General features: G+C 28.5%; 1 protein-coding gene across 1 annotated transcript; it reads left to right on the forward strand.

The window, feature by feature from the left end:
• The first annotated feature begins 3,628 nt into the window (after nucleotides 1-3,628).
• On the forward strand, nucleotides 3,629-11,865 carry LOC134835064 (cyclin-dependent kinase-like 4). The gene is made up of 5 exons (XM_063849915.1): nucleotides 3,629-3,693; nucleotides 10,509-10,695; nucleotides 10,755-11,291; nucleotides 11,351-11,446; nucleotides 11,509-11,865. The coding sequence occupies exons 1-5, from the start codon at nucleotides 3,629-3,631 to the stop codon at nucleotides 11,758-11,760; spliced, it is 1,137 nt and encodes a 378-aa protein (XP_063705985.1). The 3' UTR covers nucleotides 11,761-11,865.
• Nucleotides 11,866-12,565: the final 700 nt, after the last annotated feature.

The following is a 12,565-nucleotide window of genomic DNA, read 5'->3' on the forward strand; positions in this document are numbered from 1 at the left end:
ACTTCGTGCACAGAAAACTGAGTCATTCACAGAACTTTCTAACTAACTGCCGTTTTTTTTCTTGCCTTTCTTCAGTTGCTTTTCATACACTCGCACGTACAGTCCTGTTTTTTGTTACTTTTATGCCGGTCAAATTCAAATTTGAATAAAAAAAACTAAAATTAGACGAAGACAAGCGTTTCCGATTTTCGTGCAGAAATGTTGACCAGACAACAAAAGGGAGGCAAAGAACGAAAGTGAAAGTGATTGAAAATTAAAAAAAAAAAGTTGGGAATGAAATTTTGACCCATTTTTTTTAAAATTCAAGAACTCGAAAATAATAAAATTAAAGAAAAAAGTAAAAAGTGCCAAAAAAGCACCGGAAATGGGGGTTATTGTAACGAAAATGGAGGATTGGAAAAACAATGGTCCCGGGAGAAAGTAAGTAAAAACCTCAAAAAGTACCTCGGAAGTGCGTGAAATACTCCAAATAACCCAAAAACTATGAAAATAGCAAAAACTTTTGATTTCGTGCGTGTTTCAAGGTTCAATTTTAAAAGAAAAACATCTAAATTTCAAATAATTCTCACAGTTTGAGCTAATAATGCTTTGAACAAACACATTATTTATCGATTCCCTTTCTCCGCACGACGATGTTTACCTTCGTTCTTTCTTTTGCGGCAACAACAGCAATTATTACACATACGCGGCTCGCTTGAACATGATTAACATCAATAAAAATGAATTATTTTTTCATAAAAAAAGAAGAATGGACAGGTCAATCGCAGTCATTCATTATTCCTTGAGGAGGTGTTTCGTCCTGCTTTAATGAAGCGCTTCTAATACAACAACACACTCGTTAATTAGATGAGTTGGAACAAAAAATGGTATCGACTGACGGGGAAAAATTATTTATTTATTCAAATTTAGTCGTTTTTTGGATTAGATTTGGTTCGACTTAATGGAAAAAAGGAAAATTTTCCATAAAAAAAAATTATTAAAAAATTTTAATTAAATTAAAATTTATTTTAATCTAAAATTTTTGATTTTTAACATTTTTTGAAAAAAAAAATTAAAAAATTCAATAAATTAATAAAAATAAATTAAATTAAAATAAATTGATTGATTTAATTTGTTTTAATTTAATTTATTTTAAATTAATTTATTTTAATTAATTTATTGAATTTTTTATTTTTTTTTTTTTCGAAGAAAATCGAAAATTATTTAAAATTACCTAAAACTGAAAATTTTCACGAAAAAATATCAAAAAAATATAAATATAAAAATAAAAATATTTAAGAGAATAAAAAAAATTAAAATATTTTTTATGAAAATTTATCAAAAAATACTAAAATTATTAAAGAAAATCAATTTTCAGGCAAAATTCGTGAACTTTCGTCGCAAAACGACCCTTTAACAACTGCTTATCGGTCAAACAATCAAAAATTAGGGGAGTTAATACCTTATGGTTCTTGCTAAATATCGTTGAATGACGGAAATGATTAAAAGCCCAAAAGAATTCACTGACCTTCTTTCACTTTTCATCAAAAAAATCAAATAAACTCCTTCAAAACCTTAAAAATTTTCCACAAATCATCGAAAAATGCAACAATCATGTCTAACCTTTAAAAAAATTCCTTTGCACATGCAGTAACTAACTCACCGCACAATTTTATCGATTTTTTCAATTTTATTGCTGCTGTTCCATATTTAATTCAGAGCAGCCAATTAATTGAAATTGCTTTTCATTCAATGTGTCATGTGCGCGCGCGAAAGTGCCTTAAACGAAATTGAAAAACAACGGAGAAAATTGCTCAATGGCATTTCCTGGCGGGCGATTTGTTATTATTATTGGAGTTGTTTGTGAGAAGGTCTGTGTCACGAATTGTATTTATTTTTCGCTCGATGGATGGATAATGATGATGATATTTTGTTTTTGTGGCACGAAATGATTTTTTTTTGAGTGATTTAAAATTCAGAATTGAAGATCAATGTTACTATTTTTGTAAAATTTCGACATCAATTCATTGAAAAATATTTTTTTTAATTAAAAAAAAAATAAAAAAAAATTTAAAAAGTGAAAAAATTTTTAAATTTTTTATAAAAAAAAATATAAAATAAAAATATTTTTTTTTTAAATTTATGTTAAATGTCAAAAAATAAAAAAAAAATTTACATTTTTAAAAATTTTTTAAAATTTAATAAATATTAAAAATTAAAAAAATATATTTTTTCTTCTTATTTTTTAAAAAATAAATTTTTTTTTAAAAATAAAAATTAGAAGAAAATATGATTTTTTACATTTTCAAAATTTTTTTCTTGAAATAAATTTTTAAATTTTTTAAATTAAAAAATTAAAAAAAATTTTTTCATTCAATTTAAGATTTTTGTGAGGAAATAAGGATTAAAATTAGGTTCAGTCCCATTTTCAAAAATTAAAATATTTTTAAAAAATATTTAAAAATTTAAAAAAAAATTTCTCTTCTAATTTTTCAAGAAATAAATTTTTAAAATATAAAAGAAAATATTTTTTTACATTTTTTTTATTTTTTTTTCAATTTTTTAAAGAAATTTAATAAAAATTAATATTTTTAATGATCTTATGTCAAAATTATCGAAAAAAACTCATAAACTTTTTATATAAGTCACAAAATTGACCTTTAACTCGTAAAGTTACAAAACAAAAACTGTCAATCCTTCACCTAAGCCCTAAAATTACTTAATCAATCAATCAATTACTGTGAATGCATTCCTCATCTATGCAAAGTTCGTCGTACAGCGCACACGAAACGCGCTATTTAATCATTAATGTGCACTTTATTCCATATGCACGACTCAAATAATCGATATAACCAACAGGTTGATATTCAAAAGAACACAGAAAATGTAAATTCATGACTGACAAGACATACCGTCGCAAGCATGTGCGATGAATTTCACAAGAAAACCGTCTTTCAAATAAATTTCAAAAGAAGTTCCTTCCCATTTTTCACTCCAGAGTTCGCTTTTCACGAAAAACTTTCAAATTCGTATGAAATCCAGTATGATAGAAGACATTGTTTGCGTTGCTACAACAGACTTGAATGAACAACAGGACACGATTAACGTTTTTTTTATGTTCTCATACGTCGTCCATATTTTTCATTGAGAACTTTTCAGTTTTCATGTAACCGTTGAAATGAATAAACGCGAATGAGACTTTAAAACGGGAATTTTTTGAGAAATTCAACTAAAAACTGTTGAAAATTACTCTTAAACGAGTAAAAAGTGACTTTAAACATTAATTAAGTTTAAAATTTTGACAAAAATAAAAAAAAACGTTGCATATGGGAAATTTGTAACAAATAAAATGCAATGAATGAAAATATTGATTAAATTTTCACCCGACACACACACAAAATTCAATAAAATTGAAACAAACGACGGAGAACAACAACTCACAAGTCATGCCAATTGATTTTTTGTTCAGCGTATTCATTGAAGTGCTCAAAATTTACGTTTATTTTCACGAAAATATCTCACGTTTCTCGCTCACGCATGGAACTGAGGAGAAAAATGTAGAAAGTGCCCTTAATGCGTCGACCTACTAAAAAAATTTTCAAAAAAATCTTTAAAAAAATACTAAATGACGACGACTACGACGTCGTATATGGATTGGTTCGGTGAAAAACGACTTTGGTTATTTGGAAATCATTTGCCATTATTACCGAGACGGTGAGTTTGAGTCAATTTCGATAATTTTTTGCTTGGTTTGGATTAATTGAAATGGATTTTTTCATTAAAAATTTACAAATTTTGAGATATGAAGGTGAAAAATTGTCATTTTAAGGATAAATACACCTTTGTTTGAAACATATGTCCCAATTCTCATGAAGTAATAAAATTTTCATGAAACACATTTTTCAAAAAAAAAAAAATAAATAAAAAATAAAATATAATAAAGGAAAATATTTTTTTTACATTTCTAATATTTTATTAAAATATTAAATTAAAATATTTAAAAAAATAATAAAAAATTTTTTAAAAAAAAATTTTCTTTTTATTTTTTAAAGAAATAAATTTTTAATTTTAAAAATATTAAAAAATTAAAAATTAAAAATAAAAAAAAAAATTTTTTTTTTAATTTTTAAAGAAATATTTTTTTTTCAATTTAAAAAAAAAAATAATTAAAAATATAAAAAATAATTTTTTAAAAATTTTTAAATTTTTTTCTTCAATTAAAAAAAAAAAGAAATTAAAATAAAAAAAAAAAATTTTTAAAAAATATTTTTATTTTTAAATTTTTATTTTTTATTTTTTTTAAAAAAAAAATAATTAAAATTTTAAAAAATATTTTTTTTAAATTTAAAAGAAAAAATTTTTTTATTTTTTTTAAATAAAAAATATAAAGGAAAATATTTTTTTTACATTTTTAATATTTTTTTTTCCTTCAATTTTCTTAAAAAAAATTAATTAAAATATTTAAAAAAAAAAAAAAATTAAAAAAAAAATTTTTTCTTTTTATTTTTTAAAATAAATTTTAATTAATTTTTTTTTAAATAAAAAATATAAAAGAAAATTATTTATTAAATTATTAAACATATGTCCCAATTCTCATGAAGTAATAAAATTTTCATGCAACACATGACATGACAAAGAAATTTTTTTTATTATTCACTTGATAGAAAAAAAATGTCGAAATTCGATAAATTTTTGATGGTTTTCAGGAAAAAAAAGGATTTTTTTCCGTCGAAAGAAGTTAGAAACGCTCAAAAGTAACAACCGGCAATTATATGAAGTTAATGTTGTTATTTTTTTCGTTGTTGTTGCTAACAATTCATACCGTTCGCGTTCTCGTGTATCGCCGAGAGACATTAACTATTCATGTAATGTTGTATTAATATAATGATTTTCATGTCAGAACCCCTTTTTTTTGTTAACAATTTGAATTATTATCATTATGATTGGGAAATTTATTGCTTTTCACGTGAATTACGGGAATTTTTCATGCATTTCAAGCAGAAAAAAAGTTCATCAGAGGTCAAAAAATGTCTTTTAATGAACAAAAATTGAACTTTAATCATCTAATTAAGAGATATTTGACCCAAAAAATGTCAAATTACTTCATTAAATCTCCTTAAATGACTTTCTGAAAGGTTCAAAGTACTCCTAATTGCCCGGAAATCTCATTTTTCCTCGAGACACGCTTTTAAAATCACACCAATCATCGACTAACCGACCCAAAAACTTTTTCAATTACGCCCCTTATTAAATATCCATCGTTTGGAACGTAAATTAATGTCATTTTGGATTCTTCGAAATCGAATTTCTCCTCCTTCAGCGTTAAAACGAGCACGAACATGTCAAGCAAATCGTCAAAAGATACAAAAGCGACAGTTTGTGATATCGTTATCGACAATTTAGTAACAATTTTGCATTTTTTCTTCAACAGAGTAAGTTGTTTGTTAATTTTTTGTAAGTTTTTGAACAAAAAAATGTTCATAATTGAAGTTTATTTCTTTATCGCTGAACAATAACAATTTTTACAACTACTTTTCCTCATATGTGAGACTTTTTGATGAGTTGTGAGTGCACAAAGTAACCGAAACACGCAAAGTTCAAATGTTACAAACGGAAAAGCGGCTCAACTCGGGCATCGATTTCTCAGTTTCGACCTTTAATAGGTGAAGAAAAATCACGAAAAAGGCTTGAACATCACTGAAAATTCCTTTTTTATGGTCAAATTATGCCGTGTGCGTGCAAAAAGCCGGCAAAGTAACTTTTTTCTACAAGTTTCGACGACAAACTTTGTTTTCAAAAGAAAAGTGAGACACGAAAATGACAAAATCGTTAAAATCTTTTGTACAAAATTCATAAAAGTGACACTACTGCATAATAATGAGTGTAATTTGTTCCAAAAAAGCTTCCTCCAATCAATAGATAACGGAAATTTCTTTAATGAAGCACTCCGTTATGCCCTATTTTGCTAATTTTGGGTAAATTTTGCAATAATACCTTCGTAAAATGCAAATAAAAGGTTATTAAACGACTCGAATGAGCGCAAAAAATCGATATCATGCCTCTTTAGGCAGAAATTTATGGAAAATTTCCTCCATTTAATGTTTTTTGTACTCAATAATGGCTTAAAATACCGAAAAAACACATGTAAGGTCTACTTGTATCAGATAAAAAATATTTTTTGTTTAAAAATTTATCACAACGACCTCAATTTTCATTAAAATTTAAAAATTTTTCGGTCTATAAAATGTTCTAACTGACCTATTTACGTGTTTTCATGATAAAACTTTCACTGGCTATTAATTTTATCTTGATTTTTCATGTACAAATTTCACCTTGAAAAATTTTCCCCTTACAACGGTAGCCAATAATTAACTCCAACCCAACAACAAAACACATGAACTTCGGAAATAATAAATTTTGAGCGGTTATTACTATAAAATAGTTGGATATTTACTGTAATAGGGCACGAGGCACGAAAAAACATGAACGGAAACGACAAAAAGGATACTTTAGAACAGTGTCGACGAATTAAGGCACCTCGTTTGGGAGGAAATTAAACGATTTCGACGCTAATTGAAATAAAAAGTAGGTTAAAGTCAATTTTTCAAACATTTTTAAACACAAGTCGTCTCCATTTGAGAAAATCGATCGTCAAATTGTGTGTCGGTTAACAACCCCATTGGTAAATATCGTTTTAGAGGAACTGTCAACAACATTTTATTTGCTTACTTTGTCGACTTTGTCGTAAAACATGCAATTTTTCGCTATTTTTACAAGAAATATTTGTCTACCGATATTTTTACCACAAAACACGGGACAAAAATTGTGATTTATTGATTCGATAATTTCATTTTACGATGATTATCATTCATTTTGCTCGTCAAATGTACATTTTTACAATCGCATGCAAGCTCATTATTACAACAAAGAAGAATTTGAACGAAAACCTAGACGAAGACATTTCAGTGTCGTGAAATTTTACATTTTGTAAAAAAAAAATATTTGCTTTTAATAAAGAACAAGGACATGAACCACAAATCATTCAACAAATATTTCAATGCCGACGAATAATTTTTGCTTTGTTTAGTTGATAACAAACAGTTACCGCGAACAAACGAATTATTTTTCATAATTACAGTGAAAAACGTCTCTTCAGTGAATTCTATTCATTTATTTACTAAATTCGTGTGAAAAATGGTAGAAAAAAAGTCTACTCGTAAAAAGTCGCATTTACGGTAAGATAATCGGTCCGTTAAATAAACTTACTTTAAAGGGACGCACAGGTTATCAAGATATGACGTTACACAATTAAGCAGTTAATACGAGGAAAATGTTTTTTTATACAAAATTGTTTGGAGGAAAAGGAAAGAAAGGGAAAAACAAAAGTTACACACGGAGCGATGATGATTCAAGTAAAATTCGAGTATCGTTAGTCAGCAATTTTTGTAAAATTCACGTTACATTAATTAAGTTGAATTTATCGTAGTTTGAAGTTATGAAGAAACGTTTAATATTTTGTTAATTTAAATTTTAAGACATTTTTTATAATTTTTTTTAAGAAAAAAATATTTTTTTTTATATTGGCTTGGTTTGGATTAATTGATAATTTTAAGTTTTTTATGTTAATTTTTCACCAAATTAATTTTTATAAATTAATTTTTTTAAAAAATTAATTTTTGAAAATTTTTCTATTGAACGAACATTTTTTAAAAATTAAATAAAAAATTAAATTTAAATTAAAATTAAATAAAAATTAAACTTAATATTTAAAAAAAATATTTTAAGAAAATTTTAGTATAGATTTTGCTAAATTTTTTAAATTTTATTCACGAAATGTAATTTTTATGAAAATTCTTAGATTTTTCTTTTTTATTTGATTTGGTTTCATAGAAATTTTTATTTTTAAATGTCAATTTTTAAAGAAATATTTAGTTCAACAGAATAAATTTGTATTTCAAAGCAAAATTTTTTCAAGTAAAGTCAGCTTTCAAAAATTTTGAATAAAAAAAAAATTTTAAGTCAATTTTAGTATTAATTTTCAAAAAATTATTGACTTTTTGAGTATCGAATTGAAATTTTTTAAAAAATTTTAAAATTTTTTATGTTCAAAAGAACAAAAATTTCGTCTCTCAAAGTCAAATTGAGTAATTTTTCAATGAAATTTCGGGTTTCAAGAACTCCAGAATGTTCGTTCAAGTCCTTGTCCTTGTTCAAATAATCCTTCGACACCTCAACATGAACAATTAAGTCGCATTTTCTTAATAAATTTTGCGTGTAATGTTTCAATTTCCATCCATAAACCAATAAAACTTCATTAAACACAAAGGTCACTGTTATAAAAAGACATTTTCATTTTTTTTTCTTTCGTTTTCAACGTGAATTCTGATTAGTTGTTGCTTTTGTTTTTGTTGCTACTTTTTATGTGATTGCAAAAAAAAAACACAAAATTAATTCCATCGCTTTACATAAAGACCTTTTACGATTATGGTGACCATCGATAGAGCCTTCCTTATCGCAAAATAAACGAAAATTACCGTCGTCCTAACTTCTTCATGCAAACCAAAAATAATCCTTGTGTTTGATTTATTCCGCTCGTTTTTTGATGCAATCCACAAACATCGACGAACGAAAAAAAAGTAGCCAAAGGTGAAATAACCACTAAAAAACGCCATTATAGCGCATATGCTCGGAGTACAGCAAGAGTCAAGTCATGCATATTTACCATTATTCCGTATAATAATAGCGCAAAAAAAAAAGTAAATGAAGAAAAACAACAATGTACAAAGAGAATGGAAAATGAATTTAAATGATGTTTCATGCCTCGCGCTTAATAACTTTAGTTCGCTGTTGACCGTTCTGACAATCGAAAGTCTTTCTTGAAAGTCGCGAAAATTTTTTGCACCAAAGTAAAAATGACGGATGACACTGAAGAAAGTGCCGAAAAAGAAGAAATCAAAGAAATTTCAAGCAACGACGAGAAAAGTGGTCGAATAAAAGTGTTGAATATTTGCATGGAATGTGCAAAAAAGTGCAAATACAAGATAAAGAACGAGCTAAAGCGGATCGAAAAACGATTGGAATTACCCAAAATCGCTTGCGGCATCCAAATTACGGATAATATCATCATGTACGGAAGTTCTTTGACACTTTTTTGTCCTCTTTGACCAACAAACAGTTATCCTTGAAGTAGTTCAGTCTTCGATACTGACACGAAATGGATAAAATATTAATGACTTTTGTCGTTGTTTGTTTCTCTTTTGTCTGTTCTTTACAAATTTATTACTTTTATCAAATCGAAAAGTTGTAAATATTAATTTTACGAAGAAAGTACGAGACGTTTCCACACGAACGAGACGTTTCCATCGAATATTAATCACTTATTGATCAGGATTTGGGAATGTTTGTAGTAAATAATAAGGTCGAACATTATTGTGGGTGTCAAATTGATCGATCGCGTGTCAAACACATGAATGGAAGTTGTAGTAAATGACAAAAATCCGATATTCAAGAGACAAATTCGGGCGAATTGTTTACTTCTGAATATTTTATCGTCGGCAAAAGCACAAAAATTACAAACAACGTTTAATTGGGGCAATTTAAGAGAATAAATATTTCGTTAAATATGTTTAACGTTGATGAGAAATGTTCTTCCTGAGCTAAAAGCACTTTTCGTTTAGCCCTAACAAGTTTTATTTTTGAAATTGTGGCTCTATAGCAGAATCCCTTACAAACTATTGAGGATCACAAATCCCGTTACAGAAAAAATTGAAGCTTTCCCTGAAATTAAAAAAATATGTTAAAGAAAATTTTCCCTGTTAAGCGACATTTGCTCAAAAACCTTAATTTTAGCTGAAAAAAACTTAAAACTAACCTAAAAAACGAAAAGTGCGGGAAATTTCTCTCTTATGAACTAAAGATTTAAGAACTTACGGAAATCCTGACGTCGCTGCTTCAGCTACTTCTGCATTCCTTGTCAACCTTGGGAAGAAACGAAGCTCTCGACAACCCACAAAAAGTCGTAAAGAGCTTCAAATTAGTAAATTTCTTTGATTTTTTATTACTTACCTCGGAAATCAGCAACATTTTCTGTTTCAACTACGTCACTTTTCCTCACATGATGTCATCTAATTGCCTCCCGTCAATAGTCAATCAATCCGCAAGTCTGTGAATGAATGAAAAAAAGAGTTAATTACATATCCTTAACATTCACGTTACAAGTTCGTGGTCATGTTCTCGAAGTTTCGTTGCATCACGGAAAAAAGCAAAACAAAAAAAAAATACGAAAATCGAAGCGAAACCCCCAATTATTAGAACGAACAATTGATTATTTATTTACAGCACCTTTTAATGTTCGAACATTTTATTTGTTTGTCTGTTCCATTCAGTCTTGCGATTGTCTTCGACATGAACAAACGTTAGAATTTTATGGCATTTCAATATTACCACGCATTGGAATCCGAAATGTTCTTTTTGCAACTCTTGAAAAATGCGATTCCTGTTAATCCGCAAAATTTCAAAAATCATTACAGATCACGTGGATCAAGTAGAATGGATCGTTATGAGAAATTGAGTCGTTTGGGCGAAGGATCTTATGGAGTCGTTTACAAATGTCGAGATCGGGAAACGAATCAACTTGTCGCTGTGAAGAGATTCGTTGAAAGTGAAGATGATCCAGCGATTCGGAAAATTGCCCTCAGAGAAGTTCGGATGTTGAAGGTTAGTTTTTTTTGCATTTTGAGGTTAGAATTTAGATCTTAATTTTTTTTTCTTTACAGAATTTGAAACATCAGAATCTCGTTTGCCTTTTAGAAGTTTTCCGTAGAAAACGACGCCTTCATCTCGTTTTCGAGTTTTGCGAACATACAGTGTTACATGAACTTGAAAGACATCCGCAAGGAGTTCCCGACAATCTAACCAAACAAATTGTGTATCAAACGCTTCTTGGCGTCGCCTATATTCATCGTCAAGGCGTCGTGCATCGAGATATAAAGCCTGAAAATATCCTGTTAACAGCAAAAGGTCAAGTAAAGCTCTGTGATTTTGGGTTTGCGCGAATGTTGAGTCCCGGCGAGAATTATACGGATTATGTAGCGACACGATGGTATCGAGCGCCTGAACTGCTCGTTGGAGATACGAATTATGGGACGCCTGTCGATGTTTGGGCCATTGGATGTGTGTTTGCGGAACTCGTGAGAGGCGATGCACTTTGGCCCGGGCGTTCAGATGTCGATCAATTGTATCTTATTCGACGCACTCTCGGAGATCTTTTACCGCGACACTTAGCTATCTTTAGTAATAATGAATTTTTCAAGGTAAATTGTGAATTTTCTAAAAAAAAATATTTTGTATTAAAATTTAATTTGTTTTTCAGGGCATACAATTACCTGTTCCTCCAACTCTTGAACCTTTAGAAACAAAAATGCCGAATCGAGCTTTATCGAATCCATTGATGATGGATTTTCTCAAGGTATTTTTTTTCACATAACCTCAAAATTCAAAAACACGTGTTTTAATGATCTTTCTCTTTAGAAATGCCTCCATATTGATCCTGTGAAGCGTCAAACGTGCGAAAGACTCGTGCAGCATGCTTATTTCGAAGATTACATTGCGAAACAGAAGGAAATGGAAGCAGATATTTACGCAGAATCACGCAAGGAGAAACAAAAAATGTCTGCGCTGACATCGTTACCGCAACTTCCGTCGACAATGGAGTCAAAGATGCCGATGAATAACAAAAATAACAATTACACGAGGGGCGATCATCATCTTCCAACCATCTAACTGAAATTTCCGTCGCCGTAAATTTCGTTTTTTGATTGTGTGTTGTTAAGACTCTCTCAATTCTTTCGTGGAAATCAATCAAAAAAAATTATCTAAGCACTCACTTTTATTTGGTATTTTCGTAGAAACCGTATTGAATAAGAGATCGTTAGATTGTAAAAAAAATAAATATTAAGCTTTGTTGAATAAAATAGATGAAAATTTTGTTTTAAAATCTTAAAAATTTTGAGTTTTTATGAATATTTAAATTTTTTTTATATAAAAATCATTAATTTGTTTGCCATTTTTTCTTAATTTTGATTTTTTTGAATTTCCCTCCAAAAATTAGATCAAAATTTACCTCTTTTTTAATTTCACTATTTCCGACTTGTTTTTGAATAATTTCAATTCCTCATGATTTTTAATAAATTTTAGAACAAAAATTTTGAATTTTCTCAAGGGTTTTTTGATGTTTTTTCGTCATTTTTTTGCTGATCGATATGGATCCGTGACGCCGCTTGAATTGAGACGAATGAAAACGATAAATACAAAATCGCATTTCGCTAATTCAAACAGTAATGCGAGTAAGTCGGCTGAAATTGATACTGTTATACATCTGTTATACATATAACAGTATCAGTTTCATTCGTCTCAGATGTATTGACTACTGTATTCCGGCGAACAACAAACTCCGTGTGGGTTGTGATCGCCGATCGCCAGGGGTATCCATTTATGAACACGCTAATTCAAAATTCGCCCGGCGATCGCAACCCACGCCGGAGTTTGTTGTGCGCCGTGATACAGTAACTCTGAGACGAATGAAAGT

This window comes from Culicoides brevitarsis, chromosome 3 (assembly GCF_036172545.1).
Source record: "Culicoides brevitarsis isolate CSIRO-B50_1 chromosome 3, AGI_CSIRO_Cbre_v1, whole genome shotgun sequence".
In the NCBI taxonomy this organism is placed as follows: Eukaryota; Metazoa; Arthropoda; class Insecta; order Diptera; family Ceratopogonidae; genus Culicoides; species Culicoides brevitarsis.

Coding starts and splice junctions, on each gene's coding strand:
- LOC134835064 (XM_063849915.1), top strand. CDS start 3,629: ATGGATTGGTTCGGTGAAAAACGACTTTGGTTATTTGGAAATCATTTG. Junction 3,694..10,508: donor TTGCCATTATTACCGAGACG/GTGAGTTTGAGT, acceptor AAATCATTACAG/ATCACGTGGATCAAGTAGAA. Junction 11,292..11,350: donor GTAATAATGAATTTTTCAAG/GTAAATTGTGAA, acceptor TTTGTTTTTCAG/GGCATACAATTACCTGTTCC.